Source organism: Xyrauchen texanus, chromosome 36 (assembly GCF_025860055.1).
Source record: "Xyrauchen texanus isolate HMW12.3.18 chromosome 36, RBS_HiC_50CHRs, whole genome shotgun sequence".
NCBI lineage: Eukaryota > Metazoa > Chordata > Actinopteri > Cypriniformes > Catostomidae > Xyrauchen > Xyrauchen texanus.
In genome coordinates, this window is record NC_068311.1 from 26,594,775 (window position 1) to 26,619,491 (window position 24,717).

Sequence of the window (24,717 nt, forward strand, 5' to 3'; positions counted from 1 at the left end):
ATAAAACCCTTACAAAAATCGAGAGTTCTGGCAAACTTGTTGCACACTTGCAAATCATTATATTCAAACTCATTATATTCACTTGCAAATGAGCTTTGCAACAAACTCTTCATTGTCCCAAATGTTTGCTGCAGGTTCACCACTACTGATGAAGAGCAGCAAACGTCTGGCAAAGATTTTCACCAAATCGCAAACTAATTTGCTTGTGAAAATAATGAGTAGGAAATTTGCGGCAAGTTTGCATCAAGTTTATTAGAACTCTAGAATTTTGTAAGGGAATGCAAAAATACTGTTCTGTCTTCACCAGCTTCATTGTGTTTGTTTGTAACCTTGTTTTTGCAATGATCCTAGGCACCCAGCGAATATGAAGCCAACCCTGAGCTGTTGATATACCGAATCACCCACCTGAACCGGGGTCAGCAGTACCTGATCTGGGCGGCTGCCGTCACAACTGCCGGTCGTGGCAACATCAGCGAGAAGGTCACTGTGGAGCCTGCTGGCAAAGGTATGTACCCCTGACTAGAGATTATTAGGGAATTATGTTAGTAAGTTATTAACATTGACAGTTGGATGCTTGTCTTCAAGATGGCCACCCTTACGAAAATCGAGAATTCATACAAATTTGCTGTAAACTTGCCGCAAATTCGCCCCTGATAATTTTCACATGCAACATGAAAATTGTCCATTGTTGCCAAAGGTTTGTCAGATGTTCACCACTACCAGTAAAGAGCTGCAACCTTCTGGCAAACATTTGCGGCAAATCAAAAGCTCATTTGCATGTGAAAATAACGATCATCAAAGAAAGTTTGCGGCTAATTTCGATTTTTTTTGTAAGGGTCCTTGAAATATGTAACAATTCTTCTAAAATAGAAGGTATCTGGTCTCAAAATAGACAGTTTGAGAGAAAGCTCAAGGTTAGGGGCTTTCCTGGTTGCAAGTTTGCTTTATTTACCCAGCTTTTATGTAGAAATTGTGAAATTGACTGATTAGGCAGAGGACCTGATTGAACACAGGGTGTTATGGGTCATTATCTGTCACTGATGCTCTGTTTTCCTCCTTTTCTTCCATTACCCTCCATCTATTCTCTCTTGATGGATGGAGGGATAACCTGTCATTTATTATGTGGAGAGGAGTAAAGGCAACTAAATGAGAAAGAGATGGCAGACAATGACCCGGCAATATGCCAGACAATAGAGAGAGAGAGGAAGAAAATGAAGGGGGAAGTTCAATCAGTGTTTCCTGGGTCAGAAAACAAGAGAAAGAATCTATATTTGTGTGTGTGTGTGTGTGTGTGTGTGTGTGTGTGTGTGTGTGTGTGTGTGTGTGTGTGTGTGTGTGTGTGTGTGTGTGTGTTATTTGCATTCAGCACTGATAACTACTCAAAAGCAAAATAATTTTTAAGTTATTAAGTTATTACAAGTGAAATAGTACTGAATATCTTTCTTACCTATATGTCTGTTGTCCCTAAATGGCTACTTTTTTGAGGTGTCAACTAAAACACTTCCCCTGAGAGCACACATACATCACCCTGACATATATTTGATGTGTGTGTTTACATCTGGAAGACTCATTTTTTACATTGTTTGCACATCTGCAATACATCTATGAGCTGCATGACAATAAGTATCTCTCAGATGTCAATAAGACATTTAGCAGATGTCTTTGAGATGTTTATGATTTAGTAAATCTGATCTTTTTAAGATGTTGTTATTGTGATGCTATCCAGAGGAAAATATCTAAATCAGACATATTGGAGATGAAAGTGTGCTATCCGATTCTGTTTTGAGAGGGATCAAATATTTCTTAGAAGGGTCAGAAGCCTTTAACCCTGCTCATAATTCCCACTTTGTTTTCATGGGTAGGGATGGATGCAGAGTAACTCTGTATTTCTCATCCTCAGCTCCTGCTAAAATCCTGTCATTTGGTGGAACGGTGACCACTCCATGGATGAAGGAAGTCCGGCTGCCATGCAGCTCGGTGGGCGAGCCGACACCCACCATTAAATGGACCAAAGACAGGTCTGACATCAGAATTGACTGTGCCTGAGAATGTTGTTCCATCCTATCAGTTTATGAAACAAGTTTATTTTTACAAATCCTAGTCTAGTCTTCTAGTTAAAGTCTTGTAGTTTGTAAAAGATGATGAGTTCATAGAACTTTACTTTGATAAAAGATGCCAAGAAAGTAATAAAGAAAAATGTTACAACACAATGACTTCAGCTGAATAACTGTGTGCTTTTGACTGATCTGCAGGGGAATACTGAAAAATAACACTCAAGTAAAAGTACTGTTACATCTTAAAAATTGTAACAAAAAATTGTATGAGTAGAGTAAAAGTACATGTTCTAAAATCTACTCAAGTAAGAGTAAAAGAGTAGCTCATTTAAAAGTACTCATGAGTAGTGAGTATTGAGCACAAGTTGCGAAACCTATACCCCTGTGACGAGGCAGGCTAGGAATGAGGATCTAAACGCAGCTTTATTAACATGAAAATAAACAAACTAACTCATTCCAACATATTCCAACAAAGATAACCAAAACACAAAGAGCACAGAGCATAAAACTAAACATGCAAAGACTGAAAAACTAACCAGGGGAAACAAGGGCTAAAATACACAAGGGAAAACAAGGAACACCTGGGGAAACAATCAGGGAGAACCAATCATGAAATAAAACTACAAAAGGACTACAAAACAAACAGGAAACATGAAAGTGGGAACTGAACAAGAATTTCAACATAAAAGCACAAAAACAGGAATATGTTCATAAAAAATTATGAAAACCCACTAAAAAGGCAGGGTCACTTGGTGCGTTATGTCCCGCACAATACAGGGGGTAGAGCAGTGGTTTGGTGCAGGGGCCACATCGGGCTTCAAAGGAATAATTCACACAAAAATGTAAATTCTCTCATCATTTAGTCACCCTTATGCCATCCTGAATGTGTATGACTTTTTTCATCGGCAGAACAAAAATTTAGATTTTTAGAAGCTATTTTTAGTTCATACAATGCAAGTGAATGGGTGCCAAAATTTTTGGCTCCAAAAATCACACGAGTCAGCAAAAAAGTAGGGTGAGAAACATATGATAGGTAGGGGCAGTGGTGGCTCAGTGGTTGAGGCTCAGAGTTACTGACCAGAAGGTTGGGGGTTCAAGCCCCAGCACCACCAAGATGCCACTGTTGGGCCCTTGAGCAAGGCCCTTAACCCTATCTGCTCCAGGGGTGCCGTATCATGGCTGACCCTGCACTCTGACCCCAGCTTAGCTGGGATATGTGAAAACTAATAAATTTCACTGTATATATGCAAAAAAACTGTGTGTATAATGTGTGTCCAAAATAAAGGATTCTATTCTTCTAAACAGATAAATATTTAGTTCCATTTTTTTCTAGAAATTCTCCTCCCTGCTCAGTCAATCTCCACTTTAAATTTCACTTTCTTCTTTTGTTTTTGGTAATTCACATTCTTCATGCATATCACCATCTACTGGACAGGGAGATGATTTTCTAACAAAAATGGATTTAAATATTGATCTTTTTCTCACCCACACCTATCATATCAAGTCATGGATTTAACCACTGGAGTCATATGGATTGCTTTTATGCTGCATTTATGTGCTTTTGGAGCATCACAATGTTGGCATCCATTAACTTGTATCGAATGGAACTGAAATATTCTTCTGAAAATCTTAATTTGTGTTCTGAGGAAAGAGAGTCATACACATCTTGGATGGCATGAGGGTGAGTTAATGATAAGAGAATTTTTGAGTGAACTATTCTTTAAGTAGCACATGGGGGGCCACATTGTCCTTCTTTTGAGAGACAATGTCCCGCATTGATTTAGTTCTTGTATCTTTTAAGCCCAGAAATAGTTGTGTTCTGTAGTTTGTGGCTGGTGGAATATTCTGCTGAAGTATTGCTCTGCAAATGTTGATACTTTTCTATCTTTATAAAGGCTAAGCATAATTATAAATTATTTTATCATCTCTACTTTCCTGGTCATTTATTATACAAATTAACACACTCTCTACATGTAAAAAAACGAACAATATTATTACAAAATGTCACTGTTATATTCTAGTACATTAATACTTTTAAAGCTACTCAAGTTATGAGTGCTTTTCTCATTTCCTTGTTGTTTGATTAATAGCCTTTATATGACATAGCCTACTAGACAGTGCTCAATTCGGTTCACTTCAAGTCCAACATTTTGATGCAAATACGATTTTTGTCCCACTATTTATGCTCACTGTAGACCAAACAGACTGTGTTTACATTAATGCTTCATCAAGACGGGCATTGACGGAATTATAAAGTGTTATGGGAAAAACTACTTAATTACAGTAAAATTAGTATTTGTAATTAGTTACTTTACACCCTGTTGATCTGACTCTTACAGTGAGGACACCGCCATCCCTGTCACTCAAGATGGTCACCGTAACATCCTTTCAAATGGAACCCTGGTGCTGCGCTCTGTTAAAGCCGAGGATTCGGGGTACTACACCTGCACAGCCACCAACACACTGGGGTTTGACACAATCATCGTAAACCTGCTGGTTCAAGGTAAAGAAAAGCATATATGTCTACACAGTACTGTAAAATGTGAAGGTAGCCATGTTCCTGTATCAAAATACTTGTTTATTTACTAATCAGATTTTAGAGTGACGCTTAGGGCTGAAGTTGAGGCTTGAACAACATGCACATCAACCAATCATTTTCCACTAATTTTAGGCAAAGAACTGTTTCTTTGACAGGAATGTTATTCCAGATCCAACAAAATATGTTGATCCAGGATAACGTCTTACTTGTAAAATCACAATGACCAAAATATGAAATATGGCACACTTTGGCACAGGTTGAATGTTATGAAGTATATGTATGGTATTCTCAATAAACTGAGTAAAATTTGTGTTTGTGCTCTGTATTATAGTGCCTCCGGATCAACCCCGTTTGACAGTGTCCACCACCTCAACTTCCTCTATCACTCTGGCCTGGATCCCAGGAGACAATGGTGGAAGCTCCATCAGAGGTACAAGCACTTGTCTCAATCGCTCTGTTCCCTTAGGTACTGCTAGACAGTATTTAGAGGTTTCAGCCCCCCCAAATCCTAGAATTGCCCATGTTGTTCCACAGTCCTTCTCTCTCTCTACCTCTTCAAGTCACAGACTGGTCTCATTAACATTACGTGACCATGGCAACATTTTTTGCCAAATGAAACGACATGCCTTATTACACGTTTGGCTGCAGTTTCCCAGTGAAATGTCCAGCTAGGGGCGTCAAAAGCGAGTAAAATAGTGTCGTAATCAGAAGAGTTTTTACAATTTTTTGGAGTGGTTGTGGTGTACTGGGCTAAAGCACATAACTGTTAATCAAAAGGTCAATGGTTCCATCCCCACAGCCACCACCATTGTGTCCTTGAGCAAGGCACTTAACTCCAGGTTGCTCCAGGGGGATTGTCCCTGTAATAAATGCATATTTAAATGCTTTGGATAAAAGTGTCTGCCACATGCATACATGTAAACGTAAATATAAATGATGAATATTAGATGGAGGTTTTAATGAGTAAAACGTACCTCCCTAACCTAAAACTTTAACCTAAACCTAACAAATAGTGTCCTAAATGAAAATTAGAGGTAAACAAAACAGACATTCTTTCCGTAAACCAACACATAAACCTAACCGATATTGTCCTAAAAGCAAAGGAATCGTAGACACAATTCAGACATTCTTACCCTTTACCAACGGGTATCCAAAACAAAATGAGAAATGAAAAGAACATATTCTAAAGCAACCACATCATCTTGTGTTGCTTCTATGACACTCTCGTCTCACAGATCAACTTGTACACATGATTGGTCTCGAACTGAGGTCGTCCGAGTCCAAAGTCCAACAGGTGAGCTACCGTGTAAGCTAATGACATTGGAATAAGTGTGTAAATGTAGGTGAGTCTGTAATACAAGCGTTAAAATGTATCGTTATTTCAGATAATGCGTTATAGTAAAAGTGTTTTGCTATCTTAACATAGCAGTGTGTGTGAGTAATAGACCGAAACATAAATTTTTATAAAGTCATCATCAGCCTTTGTTAATTTGTGTGAAACGCACAGTTGTTGTGCCACCAGGAAACTGTGACAAAATGCAGAAATGTAGGAACATTTTTGAATAAATTTAGTTATAGTCAGAAGGTTGTAGCCCAGCGTCAGGTTGTCTTAAAAAATATTTTTTTTCAAATACGTGTTTGTGTTCACCTTGTCTTTCTCTCAGTCTGTCTTGATTCTGTCAAACTGCTTGTAAATTAGATAAAAACATTAGATGTCTGTGGTTTTTGTGTGTAAAGGTGGGAGGAGAATAAGGAGCAAACAGGGCTGTCACCGGGTAAATCTTTTTGACGTGGCACCCTTTATTTTGCCATCTGCCAAAGCCAAAGTGAGACACCAAATCCTGCCCGCTCATAATGATGGGTGCTGCCATATTGTGTGTCTATTTGCATAAATGTACAGTCAGCATTTCTCTCCTTTATCACAGTCCACGTGTCGTCACATACGGCTCCGAATAGTACCGTAACCAAACATCTGCCCATCGATCTGTCTATGGACGATCGCAGTTTTTAAATACATTTAGCCAACTTGGATGCACTTGGCAGTAAACATCAGATATTTACTGTATACACTTGTCTTGTTCTAATGCTCTTCAATGTGTAAAGGTACTCTTGTTAGTATATATTCTTATATTCATACTTATACTCTGTGAAGTGTTCCCTGCTCACATAGATCCTGTTTAAAACAATAAAACAACATGACACCATTTTTCTTTAATGCCTCATACCTGAGTAATGACTGTAAGGTGATGTAGGTCTGTTTAGATTAAGTATTTGAGATTAATTGTACATAAAATAGTTCATAATAATTTCACACTGTGGGCACTGTCATTGAAACAGACTGCAGTGGAAGTTGTTTTATGCTACTAAGCGAAGCTTCCACTCTGCTAAAGCCGAAATGTAATAAAGGCCTATAGAGGTTTATAGCGATCAGGGCTATATCATCTGAAATGTTTAAAAAACACATTTCATTCCATCATACATTAGAGTTGTGTGGGGGAGGGGTTGATGAAGCACGATATGCTGTCATATCACAATCGAGTTGAATTGTGGGATATCGAGCAGTCTTAAGCGTACATCAGAGTAGACTCGCTCCCTCTGTCAAAATCGAGGGGTTTAGGGTCTGTCAACAAAAACTTTACTGGCTCACTGAAAGAAGTGGAACGGACTTCCAAAATGGCGGCAGGGATTCCCCCGCGGGAAAGTGCTTAGAGGAGATAGCAGTGGATTAAAAGTGAAGTGGAATGCAGCCCAGATCAGCACTTCATCTGAGAAGACTTTATGATTAGTCTTTAGTGTAAATCTGCCATCTAGTGGCGTATATAGTGCCACTGAGGACTGACTGGCACTGGGTGGGGGCAGCTATGGCTCAGTTGGTAGAGCGGGTCAGCCATTAATCACAGGATTGGTGGTTGGAATCCCGGCCCACATGACTCCACATGCCGAAGTGTCCTTGGGCAAGACAATGAACCCCAAGTTGCTTCCAATGGCAGGCTAGCGCCTTGAGAAGCAGAAGTGTTGTTTGATATTAAGTCTTGTTCGTAGAGAAATTTTAAAAAATGGAGAACTAAATAAAATTTAGTTTATGCTTTTTGCATAAATGGTGCAGGGACAATAAAATGTATTCAAAAGCAAAATAAATTTCATTTGTATTACCCTTTCAGCAAATCGTTTTTTATTTCTTGTAGATGACATTAACCACACTAAACAATGTTAAACAATGCTTTGCAATAAAGACGTGATATCTTATGTCATTTTGCTTCTTAAGCAAATTTATCTTGTTTTAAGGATGTTTAGATTTAGCAGTTTTCTCTGTCTCTACCTTACTTAGTCAACAAGAGATCATTTAAGACCCGACCTGTGCATCAATGGTGAAAGTTTCTGAAATAAGAAGAGAATCGGATATGAGTGATCAGATGTATGTAGGTCAGATGACCAAATATCAGAAACAGCACATTTTCAAATTAGAACCACGTTTATAAGTCACTCATATTTTTATAAACATGCAACAAAATATTTTCATGCCTTAGTCTTAGAGCCATTAATATTTGTGAATTGCAATAAATATTCATAATTCACTCACCTTTATTGTGTATTTGTGTGTTCAGGTTTTGTGTTGCAGTATTCAGTGGATAATACTGAGGAGTGGAAAGATGTCTTCATCAGCTCCAGCGAGCGTTCATTCAAGTTGGAAAACCTGCGTTGTGGCACCTGGTACAAAGTCAAACTTGCAGCCAAAAACAGTGTGGGAGCCGGCCGCATCAGCGAGATCATTGAGGCAAAGACCCACGGCAGAGGTGAGGGAGACTTTTTTAACTTACTTCAATAGGAACAACAATATCCTGAGGCAGGATATAAAGATAGGAGCCATATTCTACTCTCATGTAGCATTTCATGTCATTTGTTCTATATCTTCACTCACTCTCAAGACTTCAGTATACAGTATACAAATGACTTCTGTTGTTTATTAAGGTGGGGCAATTATATACGGTTATATTTTATACTTAATATCATACACATGCAAATTCTTTTTTTTAATAACCCTGTATTACAGCATAGTTTGCATTAAAGGAATATTACAGGTTCAAAATCAATCTAAAGTATTTATGACATAATGTTGATTACCACAAAAAATTATTTTGACCAGTCTGTCCTTTTCTTACAATGGAAGTGAACGGGGCAATTTTCGAAGGATTTAAAGGCAAAAATGCGAAGCTTGTAATTATATAAAAGCACTTGCATTAATTCTTCTGTTAAAACTTGTGTATTATTTGAGCTGTAAAGTTGTTAAAAATCTTCCTTTGTACAGTCAATTTATTATTTTAAGGTTTGTTGTCATGGCAACTAAGTTGTAAAATTGGATTTACACAGAAAAGGTTAGTAAGTGAATTTATCACACATGCAATATTGTTTGCATCTTGTGGCTATAATTTTAAAATAGTATTTTGACATTTACAGCCCCATTCACACCCATTTTAAGTGCCTCACTGGAACCCAGATTTATTTAAGAAAAGGAGGGGCAAATCAAAATGTATTTTAGTGAAACTAAAGGCCCTCATCTGAAGTAAATTTTTTCCATAAATTGTATGCGACAATAATAACTTAAATAAAATGTAGACCTTAATAGGTTTTAGTCTACTCGGTATCAAAAAACTATTGTAAAATGTGCATAAATCAGTATTATTGTTGTTAATGAAAACTTGAAAAAAAATTTTTTTAACTAACATTGGTGGGAAAAACTGAAACTTCAAAAACGAACTAAAATAAATTCAAAATTACATTAAATAAATTTTAGTTTTAGTTTTTGATACGCCTTTAAAATGTACAGCCCACCTTCATTAAACATGAAAGTGCCACTAGATAGTGTGAAAAAGGTCTATTGTAAACTATAAAACAGTTTTCAAACTTGCCTTTGTTTTGCAGAGCCACAGTTCAATAAGGACCAGCCACTCTTCACTCACATCAACTCCACCCACGCCCGACTCAACCTGCTGGGCTGGACGAGCGGTGGTTGCCCCATCACGGCTGTCCTTCTCGAGTTCCGCCCCAAAGGCACCTGGGCCTGGCAGAATGTTCGCACCAATGCCTCCGCTGACATCTTCCTCGCTGAGCTGCGTGAGGCCACCTGGTACGAGCTCAAGATGAAGGCGTGCAACAGCGCTGGTTGTGGCAACCAGAGCTCCCAGTTCGCCACACTGGATTATGATGGCAGTAAGTTTACAGTCGGGAGTAAGAGATGCTGGTGTACTGGTAGTCTGTTGAATTTGACATATATAAGAGGCCTTGACATGAACTCTCTTCACCAGATCTTAACTTCATCTCTTTCCTCTCTTCCACAGGCACTATTCCTCCCATTAAGTCAGCACGAGGGGAAGGGGACGACGTTAAAAAGCTGTTCTCCATTGGCTGTCCTGTCATCCTGGTCACACTGGGCATGGCTCTGCTCTTCATTATCCGCAAGAAACGTAAAGAAAAGCGACTCAAGAGACTCAGAGGTAGGAGAGACAAAGGATGTGAGGTAAATTAAAGATAGCAGTTCAAAGTTTAAAGGAATAGTTTACCCAAAATTTAAATTTAAATTCTCTCATCATTTACTCAACTTTCTTTCTTCTGCTAAACACAAACAATGAATTTAGAAGAATATCTCAACTCTGTAGGTCCATACAGTGCAAGTCAGCAGGTTCCAAAACTTTGAAGTTTGAAAAAGCACATAAAGGCAGCATAAAAGTCATCCATACGACTCCAGTGTGTAAATCCATTTCTTCAGAAGTTATATGATTGGTGTGGGTGAGAAACTGATCAATATTTAGGTTGTTTTTTTTACCATAAATCTCCACTTTGAAACAGCCCTCCTAAGCACTCTTCTCTCCTAAGAGTACTTCTTTTGTTTTTGGCAATTCGTATTCTTCATGCATATTGCCACCTACTGGGCTGGGAGCATTAAGCTGTCATCAGCAAGTCATTTCCCATCATCCTTGCAGTTTGCACAGCTCGTAAAAAGCAACTGTTCCGCCTGACTGCAACAACTGCGGCCTCCTCACTCTCGCGGGACATTTTTTGACATCATAGCAAGTCGGACATTTTTCTAACCGGCATGCACCTGCCAGTGATCACGGGTGACTGGTTCTGTGCAGAACTTGCTCATCTCAAACGAGCCTATTACCACAAAATAATTCAGCTAAATTCTTAGTTTGTGACACTGAGCAGCTAGCTGTACATTATCAGCTACTTACCGAATGATTCGATAAAAGGCCATAAAATATTTATTACAGTTTCATTCATTTTATTATGCAAGAAGAAAGAGACTGCAGAGTGATACGAGAGATAACATTAGCACAGCTATGTAGGACATCAGTTGCCGAAGACAACAGTCAAATATACAGTTTGGTGGTCATTATGCAAAAATATTTGACTACAGAATGCCGCAATTGACCAATCAGAAAGCAATGGAACAAATAGAAAGTTGCTTAGAAAAGTCTATAATTACCCATATTAAGAATAATTTGACAAAAGCATTTTATTAAAATACCTGTCTACTTCCCTTTCTAGATGCTAAGAGTTTGGCTGAGATGCTTATCAGGTAAGGATATACAGTAGTTCATTGTCTCTATGGACATACATACAACTCAAAATAAATTACCTGTGTACAAAATGGCAGTGGCAATACTTTTTTGTATGTGTGTCTGTGTTGTGTGTGTGTGTGTGTGTCTGTGTTTGTGTGTGTGTGTGTGTCTGTGGTTGTTTTACACCTGGAGCAGTAAGAACAATCGAAGTTTTGACACTCCAGTTAAAGGGCCACCTCAGGGACCCCGATTGCACATAGATATCCCCCGTGTACAACTGCTCATCGAAGACAAAGAAGGAATCAAACAGATAGGTCAGTGTGTGAATGTGTGTCATATGATGTCACAATATATAGTAAAGATTTGCCAAGATATCAAAGTCGAATAGTACGAATTCAAACATTGCTCATCAAATTCTTCCAAAACTAAATTATCTGAGCTATGCAATCCACATTAGATTTATAGCTCTATACTCTTAATGTATGTCAATGATTGCGTCATTTGTTTCTATTTTTTACATTTTATATTATGTCATATAGGTGAAGACAAGGCCACCATCCCTGTGACAGACACCGAGTTCAGCCAATCAGTGAACCCTCAGAGCTTCTGTACGGGCGTTTCTGTTCATCACCCTGCCCTCATCCAGAACACAGGCCCTTTGATTGACATGTCTGACATTAGACCAGGAACCAGTACGTCACAGTTCACTCACTCAGGTATGACTGATGATAGTACATTTTGATTAATGTTTTATATATACTTTTGCCATTTTTTCAGATCCAGTATCGAGGAAAAGCGTGAAATCAGCACACAGCACGAGGAACCGCTACTCCAGCCAGTGGACATTGACTAAATGCCAGGCGTCTACACCCGCTCGCACACTCACCTCAGACTGGCGGACAGTGGGCTCCCAGCATGGCATCACCGTCACAGAGAGTGACAGCTACAGTGCCAGCTTGTCCCAAGACACAGGTCCACACACACAGACATTCACAATCACATTTAAGGTTTTTAGAGTATTTATGGTCTCGTTAGACAGACTATTGACTATGGGCATAACATTTTGACATTGCAGCTTATTCAGACCAAGTACCACCCACTTTGAGAGAAAAAGACCATCTGAATGACATGTAAAGAGACCAACCACTGTCAGGTTGTTTGTAGGTGCAGGGAAATCTGAAATCTTTGCTACAATAATTATAGACCAAATGCAACAAAGTTTATTCAAACTGTTCTACAGAAGTCTTTGCAGAAGGTTATACAGACAACCCTGAAGTAGGAATGCACTGATAGAAGAAGTGGTGGCTCAGTGGTTGAGGCTCAGGGTTACTGACCAGAAGGTCAGGGGTTCAAGCCCCAGCACCACCAAGATGCCACTGTTGGGCCCTTGAGCAAGGCCCTTAACTCCAGGTTGCTGCGGGGGGATTGTCCCTGTAATAAGTGCACTGTAAGTCGCTTTGGATAAAAGCGTCTGCCAAATGCATAAATGTAAATGTAAATAATACCATCTGCATCTCTGTTATAAACATGAAAATGGAGATATGAAAAACCAATGCATTATTTATAATTAATTATCAATACTAGGGACGTCCTGATACAGATACTGGTCCGATACCACGCTCATGTACTTTACCTCGCAAAAATGCTCCGATACCAAAAACTGATCCTATCTGGCATTTGAATGTAATTAGGTAAACAATAAGTATACTAATTAAAATCATGTTATGTCCTAGTGAGATTATTTAACAGCAAAAGCTGTGATTTAATTAGATACATTTATAGTATGCATGTGCTGCACACTTCAAATGTGAGCTTTTGCTCATACCTTTTTAGAGCTCCGGGGCTCATTTACGGAAAACACCATAATGAGCATTGCACGCCTTGTTTGTAACAGATGACAGCTAATTCACTTTGTAGAGTGAGGCACCTAAAGACTACATATTTATTTAATTAAATAGCAGCCTTTTGCAGTTTAATAATCACATAGCGACCAGCTTTTCGAAGCTACCGTCATAGCAACACAGAAACAATTCAAAAGCTCTGCCAAAATAAAAGCTCAGAAATTGATAACTACTGTATATTTTCTTAAATATATGTATGTAATATTCACTGTTATACTACTAGTAATAATAATAACAATATATCAATAGTAATTATATGATATTCAAGCAATATCTCATATCTGAAATGTTGTTATGCAGCGCTTTATTTGACAAAATATAACTCCAATGCTGTATTTTTGATTGTGCTGTGAGATTCTGTATAAAAGTACTTCATTTGATAAAATTAATACAATAATATGTTGAAAATTAATTTTTATATTTCTATTTGATTAGCGTTTTAATTCAATAATTTATTTAAAAACCATTTTAAATGTAATTAAATAAAAAATTCAAATCAGAAATTAGAAAAATAAGGCATTAGAATCGTTATCGGCAAGAACCAAAAAGGAAGTATCGGTACTCGTACTCGTTCTAAAAAAATGGTATCCGGACATCCCTAAAAAACACTCTTTGTAAAAAAAACTGTGAATTCAAATGCACCATTCAGAAATAATGGAAAAAAATAGAAGGGTTGGCACTCCTAAAAACATAGTAGTATTTAACTTTTATTCTTTCTCGTTCTCATGTTAACGAGGACACACTGGCGTTACAGACATGACAGTTATGAAAGTTGCACTTGCCATTTAAATGATAAGGGAAACCATCCAAAACACTTTGACTCACTTTGATTTCTAAGACATTGGTGTGCTATACATTAAGGTTAATATTAAAATCTCAATATGGTCTTGCACAGTTATTAAACCTTAAAAGGCAGCATTTTAAAATATAGTATGCATTTCAGTAGTTCAGCGCTTCATTCAGTGCTGTGTGAGCAAATGGCGCCCTCTAGCGGTCTGGGTGGCAATATCTAGTATCCATTACGCCATGATAGAACTTAAAAGGGTGTTTTGTTCCATTGGTTAAAACTTTTTATTTTTCCATGATGTGGTTGATATTTCCATGTAATTGCCCAACAAATGCATTGTATAAATTTTTAATATTCTATCATATACAGTACATACATTGAACTGCAAAAACAAAAATATTTTAGCAGCACAAAATTCTTCACATCAATCATCATGGTTTGATATTTGTTTTTTTCTTCTTTTTATCTTCTATTTATATTTCATTGTAGTTGACTCTCTTTTAAAATGTTGGCCTGTCATGTGTTCATCAGATCCTATCCATGTTCAATGAGAATTGTTTATTGTTAGAACAATAAAAAAAGCTTTTGTACCTCTTCTGAAAAATGTAAAATATAATTCCTGAATAAAACAGTGATCTGATGAGAAATAAGGTATGTGGCAAATTGTCGGTATATCGTTTTTTGTTAAAATCGGTATCATACTGGCCAAAAAGTATTATATCGGTGCATCCCTACCCTGAAGGAATTAGTTGAAAATCTGATTAGAGATTGTGGTCCGAATTTCCGTCCATCTAAATTTGACAAGTAACATCCATGTCAGTTAATAAACTTTGCAAACTTTGGCAGATTCTGCGACTAGATCTTTCTCAGAAGTGTTCAGTTTAGCAGCCTGGAAACTTGTGAGTTTTCCCAGCAGACTGATAAAAATCTAAGCACCTTGACTGGAACTTGAGGAAGCCAGTCAGTCTGATTAGAACTAGTCATTTCAGCCATTTTCTGTCAACTATATGCATCAGAGTGCCAGTGAGTGGTCTGTTCATGTGCCATTTGGGGCTGAGACTGGAGGAGTTATTGTTATATTTTAGCCTATAATGATTCCAATCGAATTTCAAAATAGCTTTTTGAATATTTTTTGATTTTGCTATGTGGCATCTAAAAGTTAATTAATCAATAAATAAGGATAAATGAATAGTGCCATACTAAATATTAATCGAACTGTGCTTTAGCATCACTGAATCCGCTCTCTTAAACCTTTCCTCAGATAAGGGACGTAACAGCATGGTGTCCACTGAGAGTGCGTCCTCCACATACGAGGAGCTGGCCCGAGCATATGAACATGCTAAGCTGGAGGAGCATCTACAACATGCTAAGTTTGAGATCACAGAGTGCTTCATCTCCGACAGCTCTTCTGATCAGATGACCACCGGAACTAATGATAATGCGGACAGTATGACGTCCATGAGCACGCCGTCTGAACCAGGCATCTGCCGCTTCACCGCCTCCCCACCCAAACCACAAGACTACGACCGTGGCAAGAATGTGGCAGTGCCCATTCCTCACCGCGCCAACAAGAGTGAGTTGATGACACATTTTGAACCTAATTACTGCTTAATACATGTTCTTGGTCTTATTCTGAATGATTCATCGGTGCTCGTTGTTCAAAAGTTAAATCTTTGGTAAGGGTATGTTAAAAAAAAGCAATCAAGTATAAATTACTTACTAATTCTCTAAAATTGTAATCAGATTAATTTACTGATTACTTCATTGAAAAATCAATCACATTACTAATTAGTTTAATTTTAAGTTACTTCCAAAAAAACTTAACAATTACCACTCAACAAATTCAAAATAATGTATTTTTCCTCTCTGTTCATTTTCCCACACCCTTCAGCTGTCACCAAAATGCAAACAGACATACATATGAACATATTAATTCACATTTCAATTGTATTTCACATAAATAATACTTTTTTAGACATATTTGTAAAAAATATTTAAGTTATAGTATAACTTTAATTAAAAGTCAGTAACTGTAATCTGATTAAATCTGATTACAAAAATTTTAATATAATGTTTTTGTGCCTAAAAATAATTAAATTACAGTAACTAATTATTCTTTAATCCAATTGCACCCAACACGAATGCCATTTCATGTTGATTTGTAAGAATATTGTTTGGTGTCTGAACTGTGTGAACTGTGACTAGCTGGGATGGGCAAAATTCATAATTTCTTAACTGAAATTTGAATAGTCATAACAGAGGAAATTAATTATTTCACAAAACTAAATAAATAAAAAATAAAAATAAATAAATATAACTTTATTTTTGATGAATTGTGTTTACTTATTCCTTGATGGGTTGAATAATTTTTGTCTGATTAGACATGTTTTTTCTAAATCAACTTTAATACTTTCAAAATAATTAACACAGCCATTCATTTTGCCATACAGATCCATAAAATGTTAAACATATTGTTTATAGCTAACTATAATACAATGAAGACATTACAATTTGAATCTTTTCATTCAATTTGAGCATTGTCCACCTGAGACCCGAGTGTGACTGCTGTATTTTCCATTTCCCTTTTTGATTTGTCACTAGTAGCGCCTAATAAACAAGAAAATAAAAAGAGAGAGAGGGAGAATTTAAAGAGCAGTTCATTTTTCTAAACCTGTATGTTCACATATGTGGACAGCGGGACTAAGTTGTGAAATTTTAAATAAAACCATGCTATAGAAAGTCCGATTTTTTTCATCAAACTGTTTATAATGTTTCCAGGAGTGTTGGTTATTCATGTTTTTGAGACGTTACAGACATTACATCAGAAATTAGCACAATTAGTTCTGAAACATTAATAGCCAGCATGATCGAATCATTGACTACCATGTTAAAAATACATTCTATATTCTGAGTTTATTTACTGATTATCATTGTCCCATGTCTGCCAAACATGCTGAGTGGTCCAAACATCATTAGCAGCCTGAAAATCAACTTTTGGTTAAGCTATTGGATGCTCCCTTGCTCCCTATTTAGTGAATGACTTAACCTCCAGTGTGCTGTCTGCAATTATAAAATATAATTACATTTATATTAAAATGAAACAAAATGACCCACAGATGTGATAATGTTGAAAGTAATTCAAAATAACTAGCATGTTTTTAAACTTTTTATGGAATAATGTCCCAACATTCACGTATGTGGACATGTTTATCCGGCAAATCAAATTAAACTAGAGATGCTACTCTTTACACCCAAACAGATTCAATGAAAAACCTTTAGTTGGCTCTGCGCCCATAGAAGCATTTCACGGAAATCAATGTCATGTTGTTGTGTTACTTGACCAGAGGTGTGTAGTAACACGCTACATTTATACTGTTACATTTGCTTGAGTAACTTTTTAGAGTATATTTAAAGGTGGGTACTTTTCACTCTTACTCAAGTAGATTTCGAATGAAAAAATTGAACTTTTACTTTGTTACAATGGGCGATGTACCTGTCATTACATAACTGGTTTTAATTGAATAAGTGTAAATAAATGCATAATTTATTGAGAGATTTTTGAAAGGGACTTTTTCGACAGAGAAACTTAACAGCTGAGCTCTGTCACTGTTGTCGTGTCCACCACTGCAGCAGCAGCAAGTGCGCCAAATAAACGCTTTCTTCGCCCCACACCATGAAAAAGAGTAGATTTGTCATGCAGCGATTATGATACGTGAGCTTGTCTGTGTCATTTTCAGGGTGAATCTGTAACTATGGGATCTTGTGACCTCAGTTTATAAGTATACATTTTATATCAGTGCTGCAGTATATCAGTTCCTAAATCCATGTAAACACCTGTGTTAAGTGTAAATGTCTTTGGCTTTGTGGATCGCGTGTTTGACTTCTGGAGTGCAAGCTGACAGTATGTCAAACTGACAGTATTCTGCATTTGACAGATGGATGCGTTTTTCTTACGGACAACAGAAAACAAGCTCTGAACTTAAAAAGCCTATTATGCTTTCAAACTGCGAGATTAAGTGTAGTTCACACTTAGTGTACAGAACTATTGATCTAAATTATTTCGACAATGAAAATACTGTAACTACACTGATGTAAGAATTCATACAGGACTTTTGAAATAGTGACAGTAAGCGTTAATGAAGCATGATCTTGTAAAGTACTAGAAACCTCCAAACTTCTCTTCTAAGTGCTAGTTAAGTGCCATAAAATAAAAAATCATCTATTAAATGTAGTGAAATAAATTTTGTTAACATTAAAAGTGAATTAATAGATTCCATTGGTTAGATACTCAGAATTCAATTCTGAAATTAGTGCACATCAAACGCTGTGAATTAAGCTTGTGCATTATATTTCTCACTGACCCTTCCCTCTTTTCTGCAGGTGAGTACTGTAATCTTCCCCTCTACATGAAGACAGACCCTTTCTTCCGGAAGCAGGCAGAGCTCCATGACCCCTGCCCTGTTGTCCCGCCCCGTGAGGCGTCCATCCGGAGCCTCGCAGCCCGGGCCTACCACACACAGGGCCGCCACATGACATTAGACCCCTCCAAGCAGCAGGCCCTGACACTGGGCCACGGCGGCCTGAGCAGCCTGACCAGCTCAGGGGCCTCTGGTACGTCGGGCCCCGCCTCCAGTGGGGCTGCTGGGAGCTCCAGCATCAGCTCAGGCACAGCCACCCTGCCCCAGAGGACTCTCACCATGCCCAGCACTTCCTCCACCTCCTCGGCCCCGAGCGGCGCGGTCGCCGCTGGAGCAGCCACCAGCGGGAGCTCCACAGGGGGCAGCGGGCTGACACCCGGGAGTTCAAAGGTCGGGGGATCAAGAGACTCTCTGCTAGAGAGCAGCTCGTCTGGCCTGGGCAGATTGCAAAAGCAGAATGCTGGGGCGTACTCCAAATCCTACACACTGGTGTAGCTCACACACAAATTGTACGTTAACACACACACACACACACCTGGAGTCTATTCGTTGCTGGGCAGGGGCGGAACTGAGCAATGGCAGGACTTAAACAGCACAGGGGTCTTTCTCTTTGTCTCTCTTCCTTTTTCTAACTCTCTATTTTCTTTTCTTCTTCACACTCTGCTTTTAAGTTTATGCATTTGGCAGATGCTTTTATTCAAAGCAACTTACAGTGCATTCATCATACACATTTTAACATTTTATTGTGTTCCCTGGGGATCAAACCCACGACCTTGGCGTTGCAAGCGCCACGCTCTACAAACTGAGCTTCAGGAACCCTGTTCTATTGCTGTTGTTCTATCTCGAGCCTTCTTCCTGGATTAAATATGCCAAACCCCCAGGACCTTTTTCTTCTACCTTACCTTCTTATTTTGTCCTTTTTTTCAATCATCTCTTTGTTTCTCTCTCCTTCTTCCCCTCTCTCTAGCTCTCTTTTCTCCGGCTTCTCTCTCTCTGTCACCTTGGACCTTATGCACGAAATGCTTTCCATGTGCACTTGTTCATTTGATTTCTTAAATTCCGAAAATAGAACAAAAAAGCAGTTTTAAGAGATATATGGTTTCACATTAACCTGTCTAGATGTTTTTAAAGCTGTCGAAAGTGTCTCTTTTTGTATGTCTCTTGCATAACTTCGTACTGCAACGCATTGCCTCGGAAAGCTTATGCATAAACAAATCCACCATGGTGTCCTCTTTTCGCCCCGTCCTGTTCCACATCGTAAAACAGCTTGAAGATGACAGTCTCGACCGCCTGAATCGAGTCTTTGGGATTTTTTTTCATGCAATTGATGACACAGTACAGAGTGTTATTGACTATTTTGTAAACAAATAAGAAAAAAGTGACCAAAAAAAAAAATGTCTGGAGCCATTTTCACATCTGATGTATGGTTACTGTACTTTTTTGTTTGTTTGTTTGGTATTCTATTTTAAAATATTTGAATTTAAGCACTAACGAGAGCCAGGTGGATCCACAAAGCTTACTCAAGCTTGTTTGTGTGTGTGGTGTGTGTGTGTGTGTGTATATATATATATATATATATATATATATATATATATATATACACACACACACACACATGTGGCCAGCACACACCTTTAAGGGATGTCTAAATTAGGCTTACGCAACTGGGGTCACAAATGTGTAAAGGGTAGACAAATACCTTTTCTCTTCACAAATCACTCTAATATGAATGAAAGGCTCTTGTTTTTGCTGGTTGTTTGTTTGTTTGATTGATTGTTTGTGTTTGATGCCATATACTTATCACCCCTCCCTTTCCACCCCAGACTTCCCCCAAAACTTTACCACTTCCTCTGTCTCACTGTGAACGCCTAACAGCCTCTCCTGGATGGATAGAGTGCATGCAGAAAGGCGGAAAGAGGACGAGAGGTAGGGAGGAAGTAGAGGCAGATAGAGATGAGGGCCCAAGAACTGAGAGGGAGATATATCTGCTGTCACTGTGTAGCTTTTCTGCGTTTGTTAAATTCTCATTATTCTTTTCTTTCCTTCCCCAAATGAAGACTCTGGCGGCCGTTCCTATTTGAAGGTCTAAGAGACTCTAGCTTTAGGTAGCGCAGGGGTGTATAAAGGAGGAAATGAGTGAAATGTGGGAGGGGAAATTGAGAGAATGAAGAAGAAAAGATGTTTAATTTAACCCCTGAACAAATCAAACAGCCTTTCCCCTTCCTTCATTCACTCATCGTCCAAAGCAAAGCCCCCTTCACAGAGAAACTTCCAAAAAACAACAAACTTTCCCGATGATTTCAATGGAAAAAGAAGTATTACATCAGGGCTCCTGCAATACAAAAGAAGAAAAAAGAAAATATATTGCAATGTTTGTTGTTAAAATATATACATATATATTTCTATCTAAAGATATAGTAAATATATACGTGGTGAGAGCAGAGATTTAATGCCATATCTAATTGAGAAAGAAAAATTTTATTTAAAAAAGATTTGAAGACAATCGCTCAGTGAGAGGTGCAGCAGTAAGCCAGAGGAGGTGTCAATCACGAAACGGTGAGATAAACGGGTAACAAAACCAAGAGAGAAAAAGAACAGCACAGGGTTTGTTTTGACGTGGTGGGAGTTAGTTTGGGCAGCAGTCATTTTGCTGGGAAGTCTTTGAAAAGACCTATGAGACTCCTAAACAATGGTCCTGTGCAAAATGCCACCCAAAGCTCTTGTGGTTGTCCTCCAAGTCCACACTTTGCTGACGTAATGTCCCATAGACTGTCGTAAAGTAATAATCTGTGGATTGTTACTGCTGATTTTGAGTAGTAAACATTAAGTAGATGGCCATATTTGATTGTTGCATCTCGAGACACTTGTGTTCTGTTCTTTTTGATGTGCTGCAAATTTCGTTACTTTAGCGCAAGAATGTGTTCGGTATGAACAGCCCCTTACGGCCCTGATATACTTCATACGAAAAACTCTCAATCTCCATTCACTCGTGTGCCATCTGCAGAGGAAGCCATTCACACATCTGCCCAAAGATATGCCTCATCATTCTTCTATCTGTATTCTGGACATTAACACTTTTATTTGCCAGTCTTTGCAGTAGTATCAGTGTCATCATAAATTACAATAACAGAGTGTAATCGGCACATACTATGCTACGCATAGTGTGTTAGCGCATTAGTGCCATATATCCACAATGTGTAAATCATCGAGTGGTTAAAACAGCTTCTTTTGCTGACCTCATGTGAATTCTACTCATAGAATGAGGCGTAAAGTCATTGATAACACATTTTAATTTTAGTAAATGTTTACATGTAGCCTCTTCATATTTAAATGCTCCTCTGAATGCCTCCCACAGCAGTGTGACCATTGTCTGAATGTTTGCAAACAGTATACCATTGCTCGGCTATTTAGAACTTCTTTTTACCCCTGAACAAAAAATTAAGAAGAACCTATCCGGAAGTATATCAGGGCCTTTACAGTTCATTTGTATTAGGGCTGTCGATTTAGCATGTTAATTTAGTGTGATTAATCAATGAAAAAACATTATGTTAATATGTGTTAACTAAAGTATTGCAAATAATGGTCACCGGACCATGCCTATATTTTGTAATAAGGACTTTTACCACCAACTGAGCAATTCATACTTGAAGAACCAACTACTTTTTTTATGAGTAGCAATCAGCAGGGGGCATTCAGCGCAACTCCAGCTACATAGGCAACGTGCAGCAAAACACACTTACAACATGAGTAAAGAGCCTCATATCAGTATGCATTCTTGTGTTCAAATATAGTGGGAGCACAAATTAATGCATGGGTATCAAGACATTGAATTTGGCACAATGTCCTAAAAATACAACGTTTATGGCATGAGACAATGCAAATCAAAAGACGCAATGCAAGTCACGTGCAGGCTATGCCCATCGCAAGTCTGCAAGACATTAAGTATACATTAAGTGTGTCATTTGGGACAAGGCCATTGGAGTTGTCGCCCCTAACTAACTTCCAGTCATCATTATAATCAGCCGGGCTGTGTAGTGCAACATGCCTGTATGGCATTATCCGTTGAGCTCCACAGGTATGAAGGACAGCTGCGAGATATTTATGGGCGTTTTTCTCACACTCTCTACAGTTGCTTGGACACAATTAAAATTTGCCACTGCGAATTCTGTTCATAGATTGAGTGCCATCTGAATCCATTTCCAGTATGCACCATCTCTATTGCCCAATGAGCAGTTTAAAATACCCTTAGTGTTTGAGAGCTTTTCTTTAGGCCCTTAAAGTGATAGTTCACCCAAAAATTTTAATTCTGTAATTATTCACCCTTATTTTGTTCCAAGCCTGTATGACATTCTTTTTACCCTGGAACACAAAAGGAGATGTTAAGCAATTGAGTGTGTTAGTCTCATTCACCATTTACTTTCTTTGCATCTTTTTTCCATACAATGAACGTGATTGATGATAATATTCTATCCTTCTGTGTTCCACGGAAAAAAGTCAAATGGGTTTGGTAAAATATATAGCTGAGTAAATTATGACCAAATTTTCAATTTGAGGTGAACTATTCCTTCAATGTGAGATCTCTCCTGTTACTTTGAGCATCCAAGCTTTCAGCACTTCTGATAAGTCAGATTTTATATATCAGGGGACAAATCAGATACATTTATGTACCAGGTATTTATATTGGTAACTTTCAACACCTAACCCCTGCAAATGTCAGCACAGGATATAGCACACATTTATAATTTTTTTTTTACAGCAGGATTCAGTTATATGCAGCCGTCTGATCATACCCCATGTTAGCATGATTGGAATCAACAGATCTTTCAAAGTTACAGAGATGGGACGTGTTGTGTTGGGTTTAAAATTGAGCTGATTGAATGATTATATATCTTGAATCTATTTGTGGCATATGAAGAAAACTTGTTGACTTACCAGGAGATGTTATATTGGTGGCTTTATTCATTAGGATTGTGTTACAGTGTATCCCAAAGTTTGTGTAAGATGAATAAATTTGATAACCCAGAACCAATACAACTAAAACAGAGTTGCAACGAATGTGGACTTTCTAAAGTGTTTTAAAAACAGTGAAGGAAGTATGTGTTCCTCTTATTGCTGCTCAAATGCCCACTGACTGGGTTTTTGTGTCCGTCTGATGGCGGACTTGCCCAGTGCATTTTGCCATAAACATGTTTTATTAGGATTAGACCAATAACTATATCAGTATTTAGTATTCATGCCTTTTCAGGTGAAACATCTTGTGAAATGTTCCCAAAACCACCCCAGAGAGCACCCACATCCCTCATGTTTTTAATATTTAAAGGACAGTTGCTGACTTATAAAAGAATTTCAATATTTTTTTTGGTTGCATTATTTATAAAAAAGAAAAGAAAAGATGTGTCCAACTTAGTTTTTTTTACCTGATGTTTATGTTGGGAAAAAATGCAGTTGTGTTGCGCAACGGGGCAGGCCTGTTTAGCCAGTTGAATCAGGGACTCCTGAGCTCCAACCAATCACAGGAGAAGCTGTGTGGATTTTGGGCGGAGTCAGGAATAGAACTCCACCACCACACGTCTGTTTCCCCACCCAAATAATCCGATTAGCCCCTTTTCCTAAACCAAGAAAAATGTCCTGCTATACCCAAGACGTCCCTGTCAGCATAATTTCTAATCTACAAATAAAGACTCTTGTATATACGAAACTGTTTTGTATAAATAATTACTATTTTCGACATCTCCATTAGCAACCAGGGCACAATTATGTCTGGTGAAAGGTTTAACTTTAAATGTGAGGGGATTAAAAATACAAAAAAAATATAAAAATCTAACAAAACATTTTTACACATTGATTTTTGAATGGAACACAGAAAACCAGACAGAAAAGATGTCTGGCATTTGATTTATTTTCTCCTTTTTATAATTTGTCTTATGTTTTTACTCATTTATGTTGTTGGTTGTTTTGTTTGTTATACTTTGGTTTTGTTTCTACCTTTTGGTTAACTTGAAGAAAAATGGCATTGCATGCTCTGAATCTTTTGCTGGTTATTAAAAGATAAGGAAAAGGAGACAAATAACTAAAAGGGAGAAAAAAAAAGTTTAAAAAAATGCAGAGGGGGATTCCTAAACTTTTATGAAAAAAGTTGCTTCAATTTGCAATTGCTTGTGTTTAAATATACAGGTTTTTTTTCTATAAAACAAAACAAAAACAAAAAAAGAGTTCTCCAACACCTTGTGCAATAAAGCTATCTTTCTATGAATGCTGTCTTGTCCGTTGTGTGATTTATTCCCCATACCAAACAAATATCTATCTATCTATCTATCTATCTATCTATCTATCTATCTATCTATCTATCTATCTATCTATCTATCTATCTATCTATCTATCTATCTATCTATCTATCTGTCTGTCTGTCTCTGTCTGTCCATCCGTCCATCCATCCAAACACTCAAAAAATGAACTCA

General features: G+C 37.8%; 1 protein-coding gene across 1 annotated transcript in view; it reads left to right on the forward strand.

Moving 5' to 3' along the window:
* The window catches only part of LOC127629686 (cell adhesion molecule DSCAML1), a 171,421-nt gene extending 146,930 nt beyond the window's left edge, over positions 1-24,491 (forward strand). Inside the window, exons 21-33 of the mRNA XM_052106891.1 lie at positions 352-505; positions 1,901-2,018; positions 4,394-4,557; positions 4,925-5,023; positions 8,199-8,387; positions 9,514-9,801; positions 9,930-10,085; positions 11,140-11,170; positions 11,346-11,467; positions 11,693-11,845; positions 11,931-12,125; positions 15,103-15,414; positions 18,222-24,491. Coding sequence (XP_051962851.1) covers positions 352-505; positions 1,901-2,018; positions 4,394-4,557; positions 4,925-5,023; positions 8,199-8,387; positions 9,514-9,801; positions 9,930-10,085; positions 11,140-11,170; positions 11,346-11,467; positions 11,693-11,845; positions 11,931-12,125; positions 15,103-15,414; positions 18,222-18,754 — 2,514 coding nt within the window. The 3' untranslated portion in view covers positions 18,755-24,491. The remainder of the gene's footprint in view (positions 1-351; positions 506-1,900; positions 2,019-4,393; positions 4,558-4,924; positions 5,024-8,198; positions 8,388-9,513; positions 9,802-9,929; positions 10,086-11,139; positions 11,171-11,345; positions 11,468-11,692; positions 11,846-11,930; positions 12,126-15,102; positions 15,415-18,221) is intronic.
* The last annotated feature ends 226 nt before the right edge of the window (positions 24,492-24,717 follow it).